Source organism: Coturnix japonica, chromosome 2 (genome assembly GCF_001577835.2).
Source record: "Coturnix japonica isolate 7356 chromosome 2, Coturnix japonica 2.1, whole genome shotgun sequence".
NCBI classification, from domain to species: domain Eukaryota; kingdom Metazoa; phylum Chordata; class Aves; order Galliformes; family Phasianidae; genus Coturnix; species Coturnix japonica.
Window position 1 is genome coordinate 76,484,248 of NC_029517.1, and position 19,657 is coordinate 76,503,904.

Sequence of the window (19,657 nt, forward strand, 5' to 3'; positions counted from 1 at the left end):
TGCAAGATGTTAAACAGATGTACTGTACAGTCTTCCAGATTTAAATCATGAGAACTACACTGGCAGCCTGTGTCTTGTATCCCCATTTTTTCCCCTTATCAGCTTAGGATGCTTTAAACATAACCGTCTGTTTTGTGCACTTCTTTAAATTTTATGCAATAGACTGTAGAAAGCCACACTTCTTTCCGCATCTGCATTCTACTTTTTTAAATCAGACAAGAAAATGTTACTTTAGATACATCTTTTAGGCAGGGAAATCTCTCCCTTTTTCTTTATTCTGCAAGTGCTGGCAATGGGATCCAATTTGTTATGTGAAAACTTATCCACTGTAGGAATAGTCAAGAAAGACAGTAGAAGGGGGAAATAAATAAAAACAGACCTGTTGAAATTTCAGATTGAGCATGCCTCCAAACCATTGAAATATTGATAACCTTCTTCCTTTTCAGTTTCAGCTGTTGCCTGCACTCTAACAAAACTCTTGTCATTTGTATAGTTACGCATTTAGTTTGCCCACCCAGTCAGTTGCCATCACTTTTGTCCTGTGACACAATTAACACAACAATATGTTAAGTATATAGATATAATCATTTTGATCATCAGTGATCTCTGGAACCTCCTAATCCAAATTATTTGTAAAGCATGGTCAACTTTAGATCCAGGCGAGGAGTTGAAGTCTAGTTCATTTATTTATTATCATTCACTAGTAGATGGAAATTTCACAGCATCTTTGATCTAAAACCTGACCATCTCCACTGTGAAACTTCCTCAAATCTAACCAGAATTTCCCTTGCTGCAACTTGTTCATTGCCTCTCCTCCTGTCAACATGCACTTTTGATGCTACAACTGTAATAGCTCAATGAAGCACAGAATAAATCTTTCTGAGAGGAAACATTGCTGCCTCACGTTCAGTATATTGTTCATGAGAATCATCAGATCTTCATCCATAAAGCTGCTTTCTACTGAGTCAGTCCCTCAATTGCTCTGTTGCACATGGTTTTTGTATCTCATATCAAGTCTGGGACTTGACATCTGTTTCTCCTGAACTTCCTGAGATTCCTACCAGCTCATTTATCCAACCTGTGAAAGTTCCTCTCAACAGCAGTGTGACTCTCTTAGAGTACCAACTATTCTCCCTGATTTGGTGTTATCTGCAAAGTTTCTGAGGCTCACTCAGTCCCATTCTCCGGGTCAATAATAAAAAGGTTAAACAGCACTGGCACCAGCATGGGCTCTGGGAAAACAAGACTACCATGTATTCCATTGGGCATACAAAAGCTAAATACATAAAATGTACTGCATGTTCCATGCATCACTGAATGAAATAAATGAAGTTCCCAATTCATAAAAGTACACAAATTCTTTACATTGCACAAATAATTTTATGGGAGTCAGCACAATATAATAGCTAGAACTTAACCTGTTGTAGCGGCATTTATGCCTTTCTGCATTCATGTGTATCCTTTAATTAACAATGCTGTATCGCTCCTAGACAATCAGAGATTAGGTATACAGAGAAATGTGGACTCCTCCATGCCCCCAAAAGACCATGCAATTTTCATAAAGAGAAGCAGGAATAGAGGAGCAGATGTTTGTTCAGCAGATGAAGACTAGGCATGTACCGGTGGTCATCACTGAATAGCCCCACCACCTAGCTTTCTGTCCCTGCAGAATGCAGACGGACCATCTGAGTCAAACAGTTATGACATAAATAAACATATGAAAAATCTTTCCTAGAGGAATAATACACAAAATCCAATAATACAATTGAAAATATTAAATATAATTAAGTTTTTGCCAATACAGTGTAAGAAAAGCATGAGTACTCACACTACTATGAATGCAACACTGCATGATGAGCATGCAGGTTGATGAACTCCAGTCAGAAATGCTCAGTACCTTTCAGACTCAAGTCCATGGAGCTGTTTGAATTCAGGGGAAGTTCAAAGTAACTGCAAGCATGTAGAGATCCTACCTTGCTTTAAAAACACATCTATAAATTGTGTGTTGCTACAACGGACTCTTTTCTGGCATTTAGCCACCCAGGAACAAGAAAACATCCCAAAAGCCATGCTAAATGGCTCATAAAGTATTCTTGAAGAAATTTCTCTCTCAGGTGCTTTCCTTTTTTTGAGCCCACTCAGAATCAAGAAAATGCACCCAACTCCCCAAAAACTTCTTGCATCCACATGAACAATCAATAGAAAACTTCAGCCACCGTATGCAAATTATGAAGGAGGCTTTATTGAAGTTTTCGATTGTGTAACTGGTCGAAAAGACAAACTTCACCCAATCTATGAAAAATTTTATGCCTAGAAATGAATACCACTCAAAATAAAAAAAGTTTTTCCTATTTTGTCATCTTATGTTACTCATCACTAGACCCATCTTGACATATGGCACAGTAGAAAACTGTTTATAAATGTGTAATATTTTATAGAGTTCAAGTCAACTGAGAATAAATAAATAGATAAATTAATAAAATGCAACAGTACGTATAATTTCCACATTATAGAAAGCTGGACTATGAGGTCAGATTTTGCATCTGAAATCTGAATGTTCACAATTTTGTCTTTAATAAAAAAAAACTAGAGCTTTGGCATAAAGCTTCTAAAGAGAATGGAAAATACTTATGAATATTTTTGGAACAGTAAGTGAGAAAAATTTTAGAAAAACAGATGAATTTTATGCATGGCATAAAAGTACCTTATGCATGGCACAAAGGTACTTCTCAAGATTCTAAAGATCAGAGCTATGAGAATAATTGTCAGCCAATCTCAAGGTAGAAAGTCCCTTCCAACTCTAAGGATTGTATGATCCTAAAAATTAGACCAACCTGAATTAGAGGTCATTGGAAAAAATAATAACAAAAAAGCTTTTTTTTTTTTTTTTTTTTTGTCACACTGTGAACAGGAAGAGTAGATCTTGTGTAGGCTTCATAAGATGTTAAAACTGAACCAAAAACAACTCATACACCCCTCCTGTGAGCCACTTCTAGACTTCTTCCATAGATGCTGTCTTTGGTCTGCTTGTCCAAAGCAGGTGCTGGCAGGTATCTTCTGCCTTGCAGCTCATTAGATCAGAAAAAGGAATTACTGGGATTAATTTAACCTTAGCACTGATATAATTCCTCTTTTCAGAGGCCATTCTAACTTCTAACTTCTAAACTATTAATAAGCTCTACTTTAATAGTCTCATGGGTGTAACAGAGCATCATAACATTTACACCACTGATCATGCCCATGAGTCGGAGAAACATTACTTCAGATCTCCCTTTAAATCTGGGATGTAGTATATGTAACAGAAAATCTTAATATGTTTATCACATTTAAGCTTTTGACAATATTTAAAACTGGTGAAGTTGATGCAAATTACAAATAATTTTATTTGGACCTGAACCATTCTCCTTATGAATAATACACCAAAAAATACCAATTCTGGTTAATGTAATTGTTTTTTGTTTGTTTGTTTGTTTTGTTGTTTTTTTAAAAAAAGCCTAAGATGGAATAGAAAACAAACAAACAAACAACATTAAAACAACATCAAACTAAACATTGCAAAAAAAATCCACCTCTTTTAAGCTATATTTTCCCCTATCAGAAGAGAGTCAAGATCATACATCAGTTTCCTCAAGGAAGCAGTGAACAAATGTTTATCAGTTAAATATTTTTTTGGTAGGAAGGTACATGTCAGTATGAGGCTATGCATATGAGGAAAAATGCTTTCTTTTGGTAACAGAAAACATTTTGAGGCCAGCAAATATATTTAGTACTCTGCTTTCCTGAGAGCAGCTGCACTGACTCTAAGACAGAAAGATTAAAGCAGGATAGGGTGAATTTCATCACTCACCTTAAATGATCAAAACACGCAACTATTAAACAGAGACAGAGAAATCACAATGATCTCTCTCTGCCTATGTTTTTTTTTAATCACTCTCCCTAACTTCTTAGGAGATTTTGAACAAATGTTAAAATAACAGATTGAGCAGGAATTTGGGACACAACAGCTTTGAGGAGATTATAACATACTTTGATTAACATAAAGAAAAATAAAAAGGTGGAAACAACAACTTTCACATTACCTTTCATTCTCTATCATAATTTCGAATATAGCTAAATCAAGTCGCAGTCTATTTAACATAAAATTTTAGCCTATTCCAGAATAACAGGCAAACATGGTGTTTTCATAAGTAACTGCACACAGCAGCAGGCAAGACTCCTCTGCAACAAGACTGTGGGCTGTAATTGGTGAAATAATTACTAGTCACGCTTTCTGCACAGCAATTACAAGTTTGAAGACGTATATGTATAGATTTTACACTTTTCTATAATATTCATTTCCTCTCATTTGATAAAATGATGTGTACAAATGCAGTAAAAATGTTCCTGACAAAAGTTAAAACAAAAAAAAAAACCAAACAAAAACCAAAAACAAAAACAAAAAAGCCAGAAACACCACTGCTTCATTTGCAAAATATAGATTTTTAAATTCTTTGTTAATCCTGTTTTCACCTACTGAGCTGTTAAGACTAAGTAACTAGCACTAAGCTCTCAGTTTTCCTTCCAAAAATAGTGGCCTGAATAAACAAATTGGTGATCTAATGATGTTATATATGCATACCAAATGCATTACAAAGGCTGGCCTATGTGCTGATCAGGGAAAGAGGAGAGAAAAAAAAAAGAAAAAAGAGTGAATTAATAAACCAATTCTGTGGCCATCAGTAGAGCAGTTGCACTGCTTTTTCTTCAATACTCTCTGTTCTTTTTTTAATACCCATATAATTTGGATACTGATATTTTATATTACTTTATAATTAAGGGCATACCTAAAGTATCGAGTTGCAATCACACCTGTCATCCTCCAACTTCAGAGACTATTTTGGTGGTCAGCTAGACAGTTCTGCTAGAATATCATCACTGGATTTTGCCCCTTTGATTTGACACATGTCCAGATGAGGCACAGGCAATAATCTCAAAGACGGTACATCTACAGTATGATGAGTGCATCTGCCCTTCCTTTTGAAGCAGCTGAAGGCTTATAGATGCAAAATCTGGTATGTTCAAAATAACATAAAATAAAATAAATCATCTTTTAAAATAGCCAAGAAGCTTGAAAAAGTATTTTGTATTGTGAAATGACAGTAACACCTCCTTCTACACCCCTTCCTAGATGACTTGTAAAGATGCCTCCACATTCTTTCATTTAATGTTTCAAAAAGAAGTAATAGCTTAGGTGACACACTTGATCATTAAAGCTCGTTGTTCAATCTATTCTTCTGGACAAAGCCTTGGTTGGCTCCAGAAGATCAGAGAGATCCTTGTAGTTAACAGTCTTCTGAAAATTTTCTTGGGTTATCTCACACCCCTAGAAGCATTCAAGGTCAGGTTGGATGGGATCTGAGCAACTTGATCTAGCTGTAGATGTCCCTATTCATTACAGAGGAGTAGGACTAGATGACCTTTAAAGATCCCTTCCAATTCAAAGATTCCTATTCTAGGATTCTATGATTCCATCTCTATGACCAGAGCCTCAAGGAACTGAACTCAACACTAGTTTTCACAAACACTTTTATCTTAAGAAGCCCTATGTAGAGGTTTCATTTCAGGGTCAGGTTAATCTCTGAGTTACGATGAACACTGGTTGGAACCTCTACAAAATAGTCGCACACCAAGGATTAACAAGATGCATTATGGAACTGCCTTCCTCCTGCCACCCTGCTCACTGGTCACAATATTAAGAGACTTCTAAAAGTGTGCAAAGAGTCAACTTGGAAATACTCAATTCTTCAGGTTAATCAGAAAAAGAAAAGTGGCCTTTGAATCATAAAGTACGATACAAAACCAATAGCAAAAACAGCCAGTAGGATTCTTTGGTTTTTGCTATTGAAGATGCTCTTTCCACTACTTGCTCTTTCTCAGAAATTAAACCAGGATCCTCACTGTAAATATTGAATGCTTGACATCTTTTATCTTTGTCTCCTTCTCATGCCATTCCTAAACTTGGCTCAAAATTCCAGTAGTATCATTTTCAGCACATCATGTGTAACTCAAGATTTCCATATATAGTACTACTATTAGTCATCTTCAGTACACTGCCGTTGCACAGAGGTGACTATTTCCTAACAGAAATGTTTATTTTAATGGGCCATTACACACATGCATAAAATTATAAATACATCCGTCTCTTATGTGAGATACAATGTGTTTGAGGTGCCACTCTTGACAACCAAAATTTTGCTAGGTTACACCAAAGGCCTTTTTGTAAACCTGTTCAAGATTAGGAACTCATTATGTTACTTGACAATACATTTACAGTGCTTTTCAGAACTAAAACAGTTTTCAAAACACCTGAGATCACCAACAATATTAATCAAGATTTATAGTAAAACAGAAATTTTACTCCCAAAACATATACTACAAAATGTCACAACTTCTGATTTAAATCTATAATTAAATGTTGCAGTTGCTAATAGCCAATTGAAATCATGTGGAGAAAATTTCAACATGTGGTTGACTGCTCAGAGTACTGAAATTCAAATGCTGTAGTCAGTTTTAAGTTTAAGATGAGTTCTTCAAAGCAACGGCAACAAGACTCATGGCCTCAGTGACCAAGAACAGCAATGAAACACTGATGACTTCTTTACAAATTGTCTACTGGAAGCATTATGAAACCTACATGAAATCCATCAGGGATGAAAAGGAAAATTCCAGCAACTTGCTTGACTAATTAATGCCTTTTTGTATTAGCTGGAAATCTAAACTCCTACTCACTAACTCAAATATTCCTTCTTCTCAGCAAGAAACATAGAACAGTATTTTATTTTTTATGTTATTGCATAAGTATAGTAACAAGTGAACATGGCAGGAGCTCCTCTGAAAATATCACTTCTTCTGCAGTGAGTGGTGCTCCAAGAACTCAGTCTGAAGAGGGGGAAATCACCTAGTTTCAGGACGACAGAAAAGGGTCATGAACTGAGCTAAGATTTTTCAGTTGAACTGAGCACTCAGAGAAAGCAGCTGAAGATCAAAAGATAACCAAAATGCGATCTACACAGTTTCTGCAATTGGTTTGTATTTGCTTCCTTTCTAGAATACAGTTATCATCATTAGACTCACTCAAATGGAAGCAATTACAGAAGTGCAAATTGCTAAATGCTATTCTTGAAAATATTGTAAGTAATTCTGTGCCTGCAAACCATAACTTATATTAAAAGCAGCACCATTTCTAGTTGTACTGATTACAAGCCATTCTATTTGAAAGTGAACCAGTGTGGGAATACAAGAAAGACTATTCAGAGCAGCAGCTGTGGAGCAAGATAAACAGCATGAGAAAGCAAGGCTGAGAACCAAGGACATCAGAAGAAGAAAAGGCAGATGAGAAAGTTAAGAGAGAAAACGTGTGAATTCACAGAAGTGGTATTAGAACCTGGAATAAATGACTTGGATTGCTTACATCTTAGTCCATGGCTGGTTACTACAAACCAGAACAATGCCAAATACTAGCCTTTAGGGTCTCTGAGACAGGAAAGAAAAATCCAACCTATTGCCATGGTTTTCCATAAGTATTCCATATCATGACATCATGCAATGAACTGATGGAACTGGGACAGCTGCTAAGGGAGGACTACAGTCTCCAGAGTGCTTTGCTCCTTTCCACATGATCTCTGGGAGGGAGGTACAAAGTGATGTAGTGATGCAATGTTCTCTTTTGCTCTGCACTGCCATGCTTGCAACACATAGTTAGGAGACGCTCCCTTTCCCATTTGTTTGATTTATTACTCTTGATTCCTTTTATATTGTATAATCTCACATTCCTTTACCATTTTTAGTAAAATAGTTTACTTTTATCTCAGTCAAGCAGCAATTCCTCCTCACTTTTCACCGGCTTCCCATGGGGAGAGGGGTGGGAGAAGAGGCTAGGCCCTGTCATGCAACAAGACAATAAGGAAAAAGCAATTCACTCCATAACATCTATCTTTGTAAAATGACTTAAGAGAGTGATAATTATTTTTGAAAATGTACAAATACAGTAAGAAGCTTAAAATGTAGCTGCTGAAGGCAGTACAGAGGGAGAGAGAGAGAAAACTGAAATTCAGTCTGCCATGACAGTGTTTATCATTGACCCCAGTATAAACATTATTCAGTAAGCAGACAAACACCTACTTAAGAAAAATATCTTAAAATAAAATTTTAAAAAATGTTTTCTTAAACACAATTTACATATAGGGGGGAAAGTAAAGAATATCCATATTCAACCATGTTCAACTATTTTGCATCAGGGATTCAACAAACACCTAGAAGAAGGAACTTCTAAACAATCAACTGTCAGTCACTTCAGTATACAAACTCTCTGTTCAGGCTGCAAGGTTTGATAGAACATACATGCACTTCACCCTATGCCTATACACATAGTACACTTGATAGTCATCCAATTTTGGATAAATGCAACAACTGACCTAATTAAAAATCCACTGGACCTACAAGTTACACAACTTATACGAACAAAAGCTGCTGGTCAGTGAGGGATTTCTAACTTACAAATAACAGAACTCACTACACCAAACTACATCTGGCTAACGCTGAATGTCATTACCCTGAGGGGAGTAAGACATCAAATACAGATTCTTTGAAACCAACTGACAGCACTTCAATGAATGGCATGATCAGTGAGGGTAACAACAGGCAACCCCTTCTGGAACAGAAACTACCCCAATAGTTTGAGGCATGGCTACAAGTATTATTTAATTCCTGATGCTGAGACCTAGGAAAGACTAATAGGTTTAAAAAATTGATTTTCTTTCTTCACTATGCTTTTTGCTGCAAAATTTAAATATGGCTTTTTGACTAGTTTCCTCCTAGAAGAGTGTCCCCAAAAATGCTAGGTGACTTTTCATACATTTCAATGACAATGGTTAAAATATAAGTTTTACACACAATCAAATTTTATGAAAACAGATCACAAACAAGATGCTTTCAGAGAACTTATTCTCCATTACCAATAAATATTCATACTACTCTTTTTCTAGTTGAATGCATGTGTAAGTAGTACCAGCTAAGACATAAAGTTCATAGATAGCCATATTTTAAAAGTCATTATAAGAGAATATTAAAAATCCTGCTATTAAGCATCACTTGCACAAAAGAAATACAAAACAAGTTTTAAGTGCTTGCTCACTTTTTTTTCCTCTGTCAAGCTCCTCCCTTCTTCAACGAAGTAAATGATATTCAAATATATTCCTATTTCTATTATGTATAGTTCCAGGCCTTACTTTAACATTTGTCACTCAAACCACACACGCACAAAAAGATAATTTCCTGAAGGGTTATTTCTTCGGTTCTCTCACCTTAGAAGCTATACTTTTCAAAAGCATAACTTCCCTGTCCTTACAATACTACTTTTAGATGAGTCCTAGATTCACAGGTAAGAAACACAAATATGGGAAAATCTAAGGGTAAAACTACTATGATAGGTTTTTTACCTTTTTCAAGGATACTACATTTTAAAATGACCAAATATATTTTCAAGAGCTTCTCTCACTTCAATGAGAACAACGAATGCTGTATACTTCACATACAGTGTCACAACACAGGCACTCAAAACAAGTGAGAAGCACTCATCTAATGATCAGATTTTAACATTTCATCAAGGACCAGAATATATGGCAGCAGGTGGAAGCTCATCTTTTGCATACACTGTCTGGGACTTCATTCCTCTTTATTAATAGCCAGCTTCTGTAACGCATCCTTAAAAAAAAAAAATAAAAATAGGACAACAATAATTCAAATCCATGACACCATAGCCACCTTTCTGGACCACCTTTCTCTACAGCTAAAAATTAAAAGCTTCCTGATGTCTCTTTTGTGCCCTTCTTGTAACATCTGAATATAGAGCTATCTCATATATGCAATTATGCAGGCATTCTGTGTATTATGTGTGAATTGCATACTACAGTGCTATAACAAGATTTTCCATTTCACTTTTTCAAACCGTGTTCCATTCCTTAATGCTTTCCACTTCAGAACAGCATCCACTCCCCTAAATTTCCCAGAGACCAAAAAGCTTGAAAACATTCTTAATTTAGTATGAAACTTTTGGAAAAAAATAAAATAAAATAAAAATTAAAGGATTTGGTATGGTTGTTTTTTCTTTTCAGTCGCATAACATTTAAAAACTGGAGTAAATAATTCGTCTTGAAAAACCAAGTCTGAGCTAGGCAGTACACATTTTCAACTTAGCAAAGCAGGCAGGACTAAGTTCATTTTCTGTTTCAGGGCAGAACGAAATTGTAGATACCTTTGTGTGTACATTTCACTCTCAGTAAACTGGCATTTTTTAAATGGAAAAAAACATTCCACCAAGCATTTCCAACCAGTTTTAGTACTTAATAGACAAATGCAAAATTTAATTTCTCTTTTACTTTTGCCTGTTGAGATCTACTTCCAGACACAGTGTATTACCTCAGGCTTTCATCAACTGCTTTTCAGGTACAGAAACCTCTTCTTGTTAATAAGTAAATAAAGAAAGAAAGAATTATCTGCAGTATTAAGGACACAAATAAAATTTCATTTAAATCAGGGTAGCACTCAGTGGGCCATTAAAGTCTCTTTCAACAAAGAATAAATATTAAAAACATGGCCCATAAAATCCATCACTATATTTGCAGGGAGAAAAAAAAAAAAAAGGCAAAAACAACCAAATAAGACATCAACAGTCACACACGAGATTCTTTAAAAAATAAATAAATAAAAACACTATTATCTTTTTCAGTTCTGTGCATTCACAACACTAGCTGCAGAAGCTTTCACCAGATGCAAGGAAATTTTTGCCAGGATGTTTTCAAGTGGAACAACTTCCAATATAAGAGATGATCTGGAGGTTAATAAAAAATACTACCAGCTTTGTAACTTTCCACAAATAATAAACTAACATTGTCAGATAATTCCCAGGTATCAAATATTTTCAATACTTCAATATTTTTTTCTGGTTTTCTTCCTGTTGTTTTTTGTGGGTTCGTTTTTTGGTTTTTTTTTTCTTTGGGGGGAGGGGATTTTTTTTGTTGCTTTGGGTTGTTGTTTTTTGGTAGGTTTTTTTGTTTTGTTTTGTTTTTTTCCCAAGGCATGTTCAGGAGAATGTCTAAAGGAACTGTAACAGTCTTCTGGGACAGGAAGACTAAGGTTTCCATAAAAAATGCTATATTAATTTTTATAGTGATGCAAAGTCAGGGAAGGGCTGTTAAGGGATGGCCTCTTGCCACAGGGTGGAGTTTTGTTTTGGTATCCTTTTAGAGTCTGCAGGTGTTTGGCAGGAGCTGAAATCAGGGCCAGCTGTGATATTTCAGCTCCGATATTTCCCTCCCCATATTTCTCAGAAGTGATGCATCAGGGTGATGTCTTTCACCTGATGTACTCAACTTGTGTGGTATGACTGTAACTGCTTTGAAAGAAGGGGAAAAGAAATGAGTACCACTGCACAGCTTTCATATTTATTTTCAGCTGGAAGCATTGATACAGAAAAAATCATCAACAAACATCGATTTAGTCTGGTAAAACATTAGCTAAGAAACTGCTTATAATAGTTTTGGGTTGCTTTGTTGCTTCCAATACATGTCAGTCATTTGATTAACGTAATGATACTGTATAAGGACTGTGAAAGAAATCATGTTACAAACTCAGGGGAGGATGATGTTTTAAAGAAAACAAACAAAAAGCCATTTTGAATAGAATTTAAATAGTTTCTATTAAAATTGCATTCTCTTTTAATTTTATTTTTTTGTTTGGAAAACCTCAAACCACATTGTATTTCATACACATGTTCCCCAGAGTATCCTAAATAGGACCATACTGAGGTCACTGGTAAGTTTTTAAAACATTTTAAGAATTCCTTTAATGTTTTGTACTATCTTGGTCTAGTTAAAAGAACATCATTTTGTTTTTTTAAATAGCTTGAAAAAGTTTGACTAGGAAAAGCTTCACAAAAATAGTCTATACTGTACGATTAAAAGTTTGTAAGAATTTTTATGAATATTTCCTCCCTCTTGTTTTTAAGAAAACTACCTCTGTTCCTACCAAGCTGGCCCCTTTTCTCTCAGTGCTTTTAACCATACGTGTACAACCGCATATAAAAACATACACCTCTATCCACAGACTGACTGACTTAGCAGTACAACTGCCCGTGGTATCCATTTTAGCTTCACAAATGAATAAATGATTACAATTGGTGGGAAAAGTGGACATTTCTCTCCATTTATGGAGAAAAAAATATATATATATGACCTGGCACTTCAGTATAGTTAGAAAAAATAAATCATGGTTTTTGGCAGCTCGATGTCAGTATGATTGAAGCTGTAATGATATTAACAATATGTCCTGGGATCAAAAAATATGTTGTTTTATCTCAGTTTATAGAAGTTACACAAACTCTTCTTGGTCTTCTGAGTTAGTTAAAATAATATAAAAATTGAAAACACAACACACCTGCAGTTGATTAAGTTTGATTAGAACATTTCTTTAGCTGGTCTTTCCTACCTCCTTAAAGTTGCTTCCATTCCTTCTCTGCATTATTCTAATGACAGAGCTCCAGCTCTGTGCACCCTTGGAAGCATCACTAAGAGATGAGCTGGCACAAGGGGTCTGTTTCTTCTTCCAGGTAACTAGCAATAGAATGAGAAGCAACAGCCTCAAGTTGTGCCGGGGAGGTTCAGGTTGGATATTGGGAACAATTTCCTCTCAGAAAGAGTGGTCAAGCATTGGAACAGGCTGCCCAGAGAAAAAGTGGAATCAGTGTTCTTGGAAGTACTCAAGAAATGTGTAGAAGTAGTGTTAAGGGACATGGTTAGTGGACATGGGAGGATGGGCTGATGGTTGGACTAGGTTACCTTAAAGGTCTTTTCCAACCTTAATAATTATATGATTCTGTCTATAACTGGTCACTAATCATGCCAGATCTGTAGATTAGTAGAAAGACAGTGGTAATAAATTAAAAAATGGAATTGCATTCAGATCCTATTCCGCTAACACCCAAAATGGAAGAGATCAACTAAATCTAAGCACCATCCTATCAGAAGATCATCTACACTGAAGTATCACCAGGCTTGGTACAAGTATTTACCCTTATTGTTACACAGTATTTTTAAGGCTTTTAATCACAAGCTAAGAAGCAGCTTTCCTAGAAATGTATTATCTGATCTAAACTGCAACTGGGGAAAACAAACATAAGCAAATCAAACCAAAACATTATAATGGATCATTATGTAGAATGACTGCACTCTCATACTTAATGATTGCTTTGAGTTTTATACACAAGAAAAAAAATCTTGCTGCTATTATAGCATGTTCTCATTGGTGAGAGCTGTTTCTTCTCTGCTCTAACTGGAACTTCACAGTGCAGAAGACACCTGGATTCTACATTCTCAGGTGTTGAGATAGACTTCTCCTTAAACTTAGACACTCACCCAGTGCACTCCAAAGGCTTGTGTGACTATCCCAGATGTGTGCTGTCTATGCAACAGCAGGATGAACAGGTGGAGGCACACTCAACAAAGTGAAAACGGCAAAAAGCTGCTGGACCTGAATGGCATCTCAGACATCTTAAGGTGGGTTGGGGATGTAACTTATATAAATTAAGTAAATATCTTTATATGGCTTTATGTAAGATACCTTAGAATGTCAGCAAATTTCCTATTTCCAGAAATAAAAAAAAAGAACTGGGTAGGGTTATTTTTTCGTTTGTCATGTTTCCCTTCACTAAAACAGAACAACAGAAAATGCTTTAGGAAATGGTCTAGTATTAAATGTGGAGATTTGTGGCCCTGTTTGTGGCAGGGAGGTTGGATATCCACAATCCTCAAGGTCCCTTCCAACCTGGGCCATTCTGTGTGTATTTGAAGGAAGCACCAGAAATTAAACACAAGTATAACATGCAACATTAACATACATACTGTTATTTCATTTCCAATAGTGATAGGAACATGGTGACTGAGTACCATTTATTTCACAGAATGGTGCAGAAATTACATTTTCAAGTAGTTTTATACATAATACACAAATAGCACACAAATCACTACACCCTTTTATGGGTAAATGATTTGAAAAACCCACCTTTATTGAAAAGCACTGTAATACCTTTAATGGACAGCTAACTCTGTCAGGTTATTTAATATTTAGATGAACTTTAAGTAGAGCAGGGTAACCGAGCCAATCTTACTTCAGTTTGGGAGGTTGCCATTCCACAACATACGACCTTTTAAAAAGCAGTTTCATAGTGGAACTAAATTTTTAAAGTTTGATGCTTCACCAAAAAACTCCCCACATAATATTTTTAATGTTGCCCCAAGCACAGCCAAGACAGACATGTTCTGAGCAAAATAAAGACTCTAGCTGTAGGTTCTTCAAAGCTAAATTTTAATCCCCGTGGAAGTTATGAAGTGAAAAATTTGGCCTATGCATACTCCACAGCATGGTACTAAATGATTTTAAGGTAAAGGAGTGCTTTTATCTGAGAATGACATTTCTGTCTTCATGGTGGCTTAATAAATACTTCTTAGAGTACAACAAACACATTTATAACAAACGTATATAATAAACATGTTCCTTTAGGATAGAGATTTGCCTGGCCTTTCCAAAAGACTACAGTTTTACTTGCACTCCTGACAAACACTTCTTGACGGCAAGGGATGCAAAAGTTTGGCTACCCTTCCTCTTCAACAACCAATCTTTTCTCTTTACCTCCATTATTAGAAATTAATTTTAAGGAGATTACACAGTATCACAGTATCACAGTGTTGTGCAGGTTGGAAGGGACCTTAGAGATCATCGAGTCCAACCCCCGGGATTCGAGCCTCTGTGTAGCAGAGAGGCACTTCTACCACTTGAGCCTCAGAGGGGATTCGAACCCGGGCCTCCGGTGTTGAAAAGTGGCATCCTTAACCACTGCGCCACCAGAGGCACACAATTAATCACAGAATAGAAAAGCTGGGACTATTGTTACACTCTTCTAGACAGTTTGTTAGGCCCTTTAGCCCAACAGAAGGGGAGGAATCAGTGAACATGCAGATATCCTAGCTCTATCTAATCTGGAAAGCAAAAATCTTGTTCAGATTTTTGTGTTCTATTTTTTTTCCCAAAAAAGCTATAAATTCTAGTTATCCATATTCTGTTCACAAAAGTGATTGATTGTGAGCAACAAGGAAGGTAGTTTCCTAAATAAATATTCAGAGTAAACACACAGAAAAGAGAAAATATACATCTGACAGAATGTGATTAATAAATATTACAGTTTCTTTCTTTCCTCTATCAGACATTTTTGAAATGCCGTTCAAGACATGGGATACTTATGGTTTAAAACATCATGGCAACATCTGTGTTCCCAAGTATGTAAATAATTCAGAGATCTGTGTTTAATTCTTATTACAACATATTATTGGTGTTATAGTCAATCCCCAGTAAAACTCTCAAATCCCATTTTAAAATAGCTGAAATGAGGTCTGAGTGACAGGAACAGTGACATTACTTAGAATTTGTAAAACACATGTAATGATGCATAGAAAAGACTTGGTGAAAACCAACCTGAGGCTCCGAGAATACCTGCTGCATATTGTTGATTGGACCATATGGAACTCCACTACCTTCAAAGAGCTGCAACCACTCAACTGTTGTTTTTTCTGAAAACCTAAGAACAAATAAGAAGCATGTGGATTCAACTTAGTGCTTCAGACTGTGAAAAAGGTATAGAATCTCTCTTGCCCCTCTCACTGCTTCCATACCCTTCCTCACTGATTTCTTCCCAGTCAGTACCATAATGAAAACATACCACATGTGCTCCTTAGAAATGCATATCCAAGGCCACGGGGGAAAGCACTTAGCTGAACTGAATTCTATTTCTATCTACTCATCTGAAGAAATCCAGTGATGATGTAAAGCTAAATTTATCAGCAGTTTCGAATAAGGATCAACGTGTTTCCTTCATTCCTTAATTAAAGTAATGTGCTTCACATTTGTTTTCTTTTCTGTTCATATTTAACAACAAAAAAAGTTATAAAGTGGATCTAAGTCTAACATGCAACACTGTTCAATAAAAGCTGATTTAAAGCACTGCAGTGTTTTTCCTTCATTACATACAAAACATATGTCAGGAATAACAGCAACATTTTTTGGTCAGATAACAACATTGACTACATGTTTATTTGTCTTATGACTGTATGAGCTGTCCTAAGGATATCCAGTTCAGCAAATACACACTGGCTATGCTGGTAGAGAGCTTCTTATCCTTTTGTGATAATCTGCTTTTTTGTCACAAAAAGCTTAGCTTATTTTTCTTAAGCATTCATTTTCCAGACTGGTAGCACTACTCTACCACGTTTCTCCTCTCGCTACATTTTCCTTTCTCATTTGCTTGGCAGAGTTACATATATGGAGAAAATACACCCTTGAAGCACTAGCATTTACTGGGGGACTGTATTTTCTGTAGCTTTCTGGAATTCTGAAGCAAATGAACTCATTTGGAGTTCCCAAATGACACAGAGGCAGGCCATGTTATTAGAAAGGAAAGATCTCTGTCATGATAGGTACAAACCTGAAAAGAAATTAGGTGCAGTTCAAAGGCCCAACAGGTAATTAAATTAGTAGAAATATTGATTTCTTGTATTACTAGCATTCTGTTGCTCACCCAAGTTTTATGCGGAAGAATATCAGTAGCCTTCAGCTATATTTCCAGCATATGCTTATGCAAAAACAACTTTAAAGTTCCTAACAGAAATGGGTCAAAGTTAATAAAGACCAAGTTCCTCCATAATGCAGTTAAAAATATAAATCATTACAAAGAAAACTTACAAATTATCTTTTTCTATATGTACAGACTACTCTTCATAGTACTACTTTATATATGAAGACTCCTTAGATCCTTACGATACTGAGAATAAAGAAAAGAAAGTACTGATATCAATGAGTATCAACCTCATTTAATACATGGTATGGATTCAAGCTTCACTGGTAATATCTTCCTTCCTGTGCAGAAGTGATTTATCCATGCTCTGTGGGAATTAATCCCAATATCCAACACCATTTTCACTACAAATAGGAAACACTCAAGTTTTGTACTGCACTTCCATAGAAATAGAAATTTTACTTCTCCTTAGTAGGTAAGAAGATGGCAAATAATAGAAATTGAAGGAGTAATAACACAGAAAATTAGAATAAAATAGTATTCATGGAAAGCGTATTGTAAAGATAATGCAGTACCATTTCCCAAGAAAATAAAGACTATTACCTTACACTTTTTAATATATATTTAAAATAAAAAAAAAAATAAAAAAAAAAAAGTTTTAAAACTCTCATTTTAAAAAATTGTTTGGGATTAAAGGACATTCTGCAAATTAAATCTATTTAGCTGGGTTGTCTATTATCTGCATAATCTGCATACGATTTCATGGTGTAAGGTAAATTTGAATAATTTAAGACATACATTCTTCATGATTATGAGTGACTGAATGTACGCAGAAGTGCTTATTTGCAAGACTCCCAAGCAGTGCATAAACTTCTGAAATTTTAGCTTTTGATTAGGTTCTCCCTCACTGTGTAACAGATAACAAATTTACCATAGTATTGTAAAAAACAGCCTAACAATTGTCTTAGTCTTATTACTAATTTATATCACTGGTAGTTGGAGAGAATTCCTTAGATCTTTAAATTCAAACAACAATTTTAAATCCTACATCCCATCACACTAAAGGAGACGTAGCACTTTCAATTGAAATTAAAACCTGTGAATTAAATCTTACACAGAACAGATTCCTTTGTTTTGGGGACTAGAAGAAGCTGTTTAAAAACAAAACATATACACTGTCAATAAAGGACTGTTACTTAGAGTCTGAGAGCAACGATATGCAATTATTTTGTTCATTCACTTGTTTTACATATTGAAAAGCATAAAGGTCTCATCCAGAGATACCTAGACAGGCTAGAGTGTTGGGTGGGAGAAAATCTAATAAAATACAACAAGGGCAAGTGTAGAGTCTTGCATCTGGGCAAGAACAACTCCTAGTACCAGTATAGGTTGGGATCTGACCTGTTGTAGAGCAGCAGGACCTGGGTGACTTGGTAGACAGGAAGGATGACCATGAACCAGCACTATGCCTTTGTGGCCAAGAAGGCCAGTGGCATCCTGGGGTGTATTAGAAGGGGTGTGGTTAGTAGGTTGAGAGAGGTTCTCCTCCCCCTCTACTCTGCCCTGGTGAGACTGCATCTGGAATATTGTGTCCAGTTGTGAGCCCCTCAGTTCAAGATGCTTGAGAGAGTCCAGTGCAGAGACAAAAATGATTAAGGGAGTGGAGCATCTCCTTTATGAGGAAAGGCAGAGGGAGCTACGCCTCTTTAGCTTGAAGAAAAGGAGATTGAGGGATTGAGGTGTCATTAATGTCTATAAATATATAAAGGGTGAGTGTCATGAGAATGGAGCCAGGTTTTCTATGAAAGAGTGACGGCTTTGGTGGACAGGGGGAAGGGCGATGGATGTCATCTACCTGGACTGGATTTGAAGGATGGACTGTTCGGTGAATTAAGAACTGATTGGCAAGATGCAGCCAAAGTGTTGTGATCAACGGTTCTGTGTCAGGGTGGAGGACGGTCACAAGTGGTGTCCCTCAGGGGTCAGTCTTGGGACCAGAGCTCTTCAACATCTCATCAATGACACAGACGATGGTATTCACTGCACCCTCAGCAAAGTAGTTATTCAATACTTTGTAAGCACCTCCATGTCAGTGTCTAATTAGTCACTTCTCAGCTACTAAACAGTCACTCAGCAAACTACAAGAGTCACTTAAAATCCTTGGGATCAACATGGTTCTACAGACATATTTTGCTTATGGATATGTCAACTACTTTAAAAGATGTCTCACATCTGTGAGTGAATGTCCGCACACTGTAGACTGTGACAGCCACACACACACACAAAAAAAAAAAAAAAAAAAAAAAAAAAAAAGCCTATATATATATATATATGTACCAAAAATGTACCAAAAATCCACCCTGAAACTTGTATGCAGAAATTTAATACTTGAAAGAATGTTACTAGTTACTAGTCCACAATAGAAGTACTACTCACTCTCCGTATATGATTTTTAAGAGGAGAATGTTCAGAGAGAAGAAATACATACTGTAAAATGTGTTTTTCCTGATTCCTAAGTAGCAAAACCCAGCATGCTCCAGAATTTGTTTCACTGTTTTTACTATTATTCAGAAGATGTTAAACTATACATACTAGAAATGTACTTCTTTTCCCAAACCTTCCTCTCCTTTACTCAGGCAGGCAAAAGGTCTGCAACTTCTGCAGTTACAACAAAGGAAATGAAAAACAAATATCACTAAAAACACTAATGAGAATAATAGAAAGTTATATGGATTTTGTTGCTATTATTTTAACTTCTGGGAAAGTAAAGACCCAACAAGGGCCATGTTAACAGATTCATTCAAAAATCAATGAAAATATCTCCCATGATTTCAGCAGCTAATAATGTATGCTATCAAAAAATAAAAATAAAATAAAAAAATCAGATTTATATACAGAAAGGATCTCAAAGCTCATAATCACATTTTTAAAAAGCTTGTGAGCAAAATAAGAATAGAGAAAATATTCATTAGCTCATCCAGTTCACATTTGAAAAGTTTG

General features: G+C 35.9%; 1 protein-coding gene across 4 annotated transcripts in view; it reads right to left on the minus strand.

The window, feature by feature from the left end:
- The window catches only part of SUGCT (succinyl-CoA:glutarate-CoA transferase), a 331,487-nt gene that overhangs the window by 170,138 nt on the left and 141,692 nt on the right, over positions 1-19,657 (minus strand). For all 4 annotated transcript variants that reach the window (XM_032442546.1, XM_015854946.2, XM_032442545.1 and 1 more), the window contains one exon: positions 15,562-15,664. In XM_032442546.1, coding sequence (XP_032298437.1) covers positions 15,562-15,664 — 103 coding nt within the window. The remainder of the gene's footprint in view (positions 1-15,561; positions 15,665-19,657) is intronic.